The sequence below is a fragment of the Trachemys scripta genome, chromosome 4 (assembly GCF_013100865.1).
Source record: "Trachemys scripta elegans isolate TJP31775 chromosome 4, CAS_Tse_1.0, whole genome shotgun sequence".
NCBI lineage: Eukaryota > Metazoa > Chordata > Testudines > Emydidae > Trachemys > Trachemys scripta.
Genome location: NC_048301.1, coordinates 137,566,811 through 137,572,810, shown reverse-complemented (window position 1 = coordinate 137,572,810; position 6,000 = coordinate 137,566,811). Strand labels below are relative to the sequence as shown.

The 6,000-nt window shown below is 54.4% G+C and overlaps 1 protein-coding gene across 3 annotated transcripts in view; it reads left to right on the top strand.

The window, feature by feature from the left end:
- Window positions 1-4,438: 4,438 nt before the first annotated feature.
- Window positions 4,439-6,000, top strand: part of AMPD2 (adenosine monophosphate deaminase 2) — a 40,627-nt gene continuing 39,065 nt past the window's right edge. For 2 of the 3 annotated variants that reach the window (XM_034767783.1, XM_034767780.1), the window contains exon 1: window positions 4,441-4,663. In XM_034767783.1, coding sequence (XP_034623674.1) covers window positions 4,654-4,663 — 10 coding nt within the window. In that variant the 5' untranslated portion in view covers window positions 4,441-4,653. Of the gene's footprint in view, window positions 4,664-6,000 lie in introns of all 3 variants that reach the window. The other variant, XM_034767782.1, reaches the window with a different exon arrangement.

The window sequence follows — 6,000 nt, the reverse complement described above, 5'->3', positions numbered from 1 at the left end:
GGTCAATGAGCTTTGGGAGGTATAAGCAGAAACAGAGAGCCATTCAGGTATCCATCACTTGGGGGATTCCAGGGGCTGGAGCTCTTGAGATCACAGAACATCTGAGCCTTCAACCAAGGGGAAGGATTGTAGGCAAAGATGGTAACGTGCTGAAATTAAGTTTTAGTCTTAGAAGCCTATTTTTACTTTTGTTTGCTTGTGAACCCTTCTGTCTTTATTCCCTACACTTGGTATCACATAATCCTATGTCCTGCTGTTAAATACACTTGTTTTACTATTACTATAAGCCTGTTCAGGCTGTGATTGAAATCAGAGTGTTTGTCAAGCTTCAGTTAAATTATATTGTCTCTTTTCAGAAGCAGCAAACTGAATAAATCCTGGGAGTGCTACAGGCAAGGGCTGGACACTTTATTGGCCCAACTTCTGCTTGTAGGAGAGACAAGCTTTGAGCTACACAGAGCTCTTGTTCCGGTCAGGAAGTTGGCACACAGCTTAGCAATAGCAGAACTCCCACTTGCTGAGGCTGAGAGGGGTAACACTGTAACTCCAAGCCAGGGAACCCAAGCAGACTGTTACATTGGCAGATGGCTTTGGGAAATTTGGGACTAGGAGGATGTTGGGGTCACCCTGACAGGAGTCACCAAGACAGATGGGAACCAGGGTGTGACCTACATGCCTGTAGGCTGGCTGTTGGTGTCAGAGCTGTGAGCCATGGCAGAGTAGCATTTAAGGCACCCAGAGTTGCAGGGCAGGTGGTGACACAACCCCTTACTGGTCTGGGTTGAACCTCGAAGTATCACACCCTGCAAGCCTCCCCAATTGCCCCTGACACACTCCCTGAGTTGGCTAAATGCCATCCAGCTGGTCCATCTCTGAACTGCACCCAGGGAACATCCTTACATGCTCATGTTTCATACCATCCACTTCCTTTCCCTTGTTTCTCACCCCGACACTGAGTGGCAGGAGGAGCTGCCATCTGCGGAGGGTGGAATCATAGAATATCAGGGTTGGAAGGGACCTCAGGAGGTCATCTAGTCCAACTCCCTGCTCAAAGCAGGACCAATTCCCAACTAAATCATCCCAGCCAGGGCTTTGTCAAGCCTGACCTTAAAAACCTCTAAGGAAGGAGATTCCACCACCTCCCTAGGTAACCCATTCCAGTGCTTCACCACCCTCCTAGTGAAAATGTTTTTCCTAATATCCAACCTAAACCTCCCCAACTGCAACTTGAGACCATTACTCCTTGTTCTGTCATCAGGTACCACTGAGAACAGTCTAGATCCATCCTCTTTGGAACCTCCTTTCAGGTAGTTGAAAGCAGCTATCAAATCCCCCCTCATTCTTCTCTTCTGCAGATTAAACAATCCCAGTTCCCTCAGCCTCTCCTCATAAGTCATGTGCTCCAGCCCCCTAATCATTTTTGTTGCCCTCCACTGGACTCTTTCCAATTTTTCCATATCCTTCTTGTAGTGTGGGGCCCAAAACTGGACACAGTACTCCAGATGAGGCCTCACCAATGTCGAATAGAGGGGAATGATCACGTCCCTCGATCTGCTGGCAATGCTCTAGTGTGACAGTCTAAGTTCCACCCTAGCTCCACAGCCCATTGGGGGTATTAGCTGGCGGCTCCTCCATGGATCCATGAGCATGGGCATATGTCTGGCATGGTTCACAGAATCCCCTGACACCCGTCCCTTCTGTGACAAGAGAGAGACCCTGGCACACATCTATGCAGTGTGCCAGGCTGCAGCCCCTTTTCTGGCTTCTCCAGGACCTCACTGAGAATCTGGCTGCACTTTTCCCCGCCCTGCCTCATCTATGCACACCCCATCCATGGCCCCACAAAGTTGTAAGACCACCTCATCTGCCTCCTCCTGGTGCTGGCCAAGATAGCCACCCATCAGTCCAGGAGGAGGAAGCTGGATGGGGGGTGATCTGGGCCTGTTTCCGGGCCCTTGTCCAATCATGCCTCTTCTGGGAGGCATCCACTGACACCTTTGAGCAGTGGTGGGCGCTCTCGGGGTTCTCTGCTTGGTACCCTCTTCTGGGGCCCTGATTTTTAACCTTTGACCCTGCTCCCAGTCCTGGTTTTTCATTTGTTGCACCACAAATTCATTTGTGGCCTGGGTTCAGGGGTTCCTCGTCCTCCGCCAAGGGGGCAGACAGAGCATTAGTTCTGGGCAGGCCTCGGCCCGCCCATCCCAGTACCCACAATAGCCACACTGCAGGGAGGGAGATCTGTGGTTGCCTCCTTGGAGCTGAATGGGAACAGCCGCATGGGTTCAGCTGCTGGGGCAGGAGAGGTGTAGGGCTTCACTCTGCCCCCCCTCAACCCCCTCCAGAGCTGGCTGAGGGGAGGAGCTCAAAGTAAGCTGGTCTCCATCTCCTCCCCACCCCTACCCCTGCGCAGTCCCTGGGGGCAGATCCTGGACACGGTGGAACTCGGTATGTGGTGCTGGCCCTGGGATTTGGGTCCCAGTGGGAGTGACTCAACGGGTGCAAGAGGCTGGTGCCTGGGATTACCTGGGGGCACTGAATGCAGAGCCCGCACCCTGGATCCACGGCCAGGAGGGGGAGCCAACCCCTTCCCTTCATCACTGCTTCCTCCCTTCCCCACTCACCTCCTCATCCTTGCCAGCCTCCTTGCTCCCAACACATGCTCTCCCCTCTGCTACCAGATGATCACTCCCTGTCACATACAGACTATGCCCGTTACTGTCCCCCAACGCCCTCTGCATCTCTGCTCAGCAGCTCTAGCCGAAAGCAGGAGAAACCAAAGAATAGCTGGAAATGGATTCTGCGGGTGAGGGGGCAGCAGGGCCAGCTTTAGGCCGATTCCCGCGATTCCCCGGAATCGGGCCCCGCAGGTAAGAGGGCACCGCGCCTTAGGCTCACCCAGCGGCGGTCCGCTCTGGGGTCTTCGGCGGCATTTCGGCGGCAGGGGGTCCTTTAGTGCCACGGAAGACGTGGAGCGGACCCCCTGCCGCCAAAGTGCTGCCGAAGACCCGGACCGCCGCCGGGTATTTGAATCGGGCCCTGCAGGTCCTAAAGCCGGCTCTGGGGGGCAGGACTTTTTATTGTTTATTTATCCCCCCCCCCCCAGAACCTCAACTTTCTTGTTGATCAGTAACAGGAAATGGGGGGGGGGGCAGAAAAGATGTGTCCAGTGAAGATCTGAAATGAACCCAGTGCAGAGACAGGGCCAGGAGCTGCAGAGCAGAGTCCAGATGGCTCTTGCTCCAGGTGACAGTTAGCTGCAGAAGTGGAGACTCTTGAATCGGTGCTGGGGACACTGTATGGGAGCATAGAGAGGAGAGGGGCCAGCACAGGAGTAGGAGAGAGGAGGAGCTTGGATTTAGGGGCAGGCAACCCAGGGGGTGCTGGGCTCGGGCGGCTGATTTTGTTTTTAGCGACAAAAGGGAAAAGAGAAGGTTTGAGGTGACATGTTTCAGGTGTTCCATAGGTGGAGTCATTTGTCACTAACCTCCTAGAATGTAGAATCTCATGGAACCTTCCAGACTTCGAGAACTACATTTTCCTTGAACCTCCTAGAACACCACGGGTAGATAAGGGGCAGGGTGTTGCCAGCCCACAGTGAGATGTAAGAATGAAGAGACATGAAGTGAGAGCCCCGCTGTGGTATTGTATGAACCTTGTTTGATTGTGCAATTGTGAAAGTGTACTTGTGTTTTAAGACTTGGTGTAAATAGTGACTAATAAAGGACATATTTAATGAGATGCCAGAGATCCCTATCAAACCCCTGTCTACACAACAATATAAAAGAAATACTGTTACTTTTTTTGCCCTGCTTAACACATAATGTATGATGACTTCTAAGACTGCGGAGGAGTGTGTGTGTGTAAGATGTTCCTCGCCTGGGGTGCCATTTAGTCTAGGGCTGGCCTTGGCCGCTCTAGTCATATTGATGCTGATGAAGTCACATCCATTTACCACAGCTGAGGATCTGGCCCCAGGTCTGGGAGGTGGGCTGGAGTGAGTCCATGAAGGGGTTTAAACAACAGGGGGCCAAAATTACTGCCTGGTGAAACTCTACTGAAGACAGTGGTGTCACCCCTGAGAGAAGAATGGCAACTCTGAATAGGGCCCTGCAATGATGTAGGGGAGGGGCATTTGGGGAGGCCAAGAATTACTCATGGGGGGAGGGGGCTGAAAATTGCAAGATCCTGCTATTAATGTCTGTAGCATAATGAGCTCACTGGTGTGTCACCGCTGTTCTCTGCTGGATGGATTCAGAACTGCTCAGCTGGGGGTCATAAGCACTATACTGCTAATAGCTAATGGAGATTCTCCTTTAGCTCCCCTGCTTAGCATTAGAGCTAAAGTTCCAGGCACAGACAGAGCTACAGCTGGAGGGGTGGGAGGGGGTCCTGCCTGCAGTAAACTGGCCTCCAGCAGTAGCCCAGAGCCTCCCCTGGCAGGATTCCAGGGCAGGCAGAGCACCCTGGCTGGGACAGCCTGTCTCATGTATTTTCTACCAGCAGGAGCATTTAGTCCGGGCCTTGCTCCATTCCTAGATTTAACACAAAGCCTGCTTTCTTCTCACCACGCAGTGGGAGGCTCATCCGCTGCTTCCCAGGCAGCCTGCCCCTGCTAGCCTCCTGCCTCCCGGGCAGCGACAGGGCAGGATCAGCATGGCCTCAGGTAGGGCGAGGGGTACCCGGGCTGGGAGAGAGCAGGGTGGGGGCTGGGAGCTTCTGTATCACTGTCTCCCCCACCCCCGCTTTTCTTCCCTTTCCGCTCTGTGTTACTCTGAAGCTGCCATTGGTGGCCCCCCTTCACCCTCTCTTAATCGACGAGATGATCCGCCCTCCCTCCCTGTCTCTCTCTGCTCACCGGGCTCGCTGCTGCTCGATCCCCTCCCATGCAGGGCGCATAGGTTGCAGAGCCCAGCGGCAGCTTTGCAGCCCGGGGGGGGCGCTGCTGCGGGGGCCGGGCTGCGGTCGGGCTCCCCCGTGGAGGAAGATCCGGCGCTCGGCTCCTGTAGCACAAAGGCTGATTGTTTGGTTCCTCTTTGTCTTTCCGCCTCGCTTGTTCGCTGACCACCTCCCCTCCCCCCGGTTATCTGCAGCTCCCCGGTTAAGAATTGAGGCGCTAACATCCTGGGCCCTGGGGGGAGAGGCGGGGGCAGGGAAAGGGTCTGTGCGGGGGGGGGGGGCATGTTAATCCCACTGACGCCTTGGTTTGGATCCAGCTCAACCCATGCGGTAACGGTTCCCTTTGGAGGCACAGCTGGTGTTTACTACACACGCTATGCAGCATAACGTGCAGGGACATTACAGGCAGCCGGGGGGCAGGGCTCTCACCCGGGGCAAGGGTAGGGGGCTGCCCAGTACCCAGGGGTTTGTGTGTCACGTTTCCTGCTCCTCAATCACACTTCGCTGGGAATAATCTGCAATTCTCCTGCAGCTGGTTGGAAATCGCAGGCCATTTTTGCTCCAGCCAAAGGCCCTGGCCTGACTCCACCCCTGCTCGGGGTTTAACACAAGGGCTGCGAAGGTTTTCGTTTCTGACATGTGCAAATAGAAACATTTCCCCCTGGGGCACCAAGGTTCCTAGTGCAGCTGAGCAGAGCCTAGCTACTGGCAATTCCCCAAGCCAAAGGTGACACAACCAGCTGTTGTGAAATCTCCAAGCCCCAGGCTGGAGCCAGAATCAGCATCTAGACGGAGCTCCGGATTCTTCCTTTTATTGTTATTTCTGTGAGGGCAGCGTGACGCTTTTTGGGGTGACCTGAGGTGTCTGGGGCAAATCACTGCCCTCTGCTTACAGGGGGTAAGAGCCTTGTCTGTGCCCACCAGGGGAAAATCTCCCAGTTCTGGTGTCTACTGGTACCGCAAGCAGTGGGCTGTGGGCTCTGGGTTCCCTGAGCCCCACTCTGTCAGCGGGCTAGCAATTAACATATCCCACTCTTTTACACTTGAGAGCCCGATTCCTTTGCCTTCTGGATACCCGCAAGGCACATCGATCCACTGCCTCCT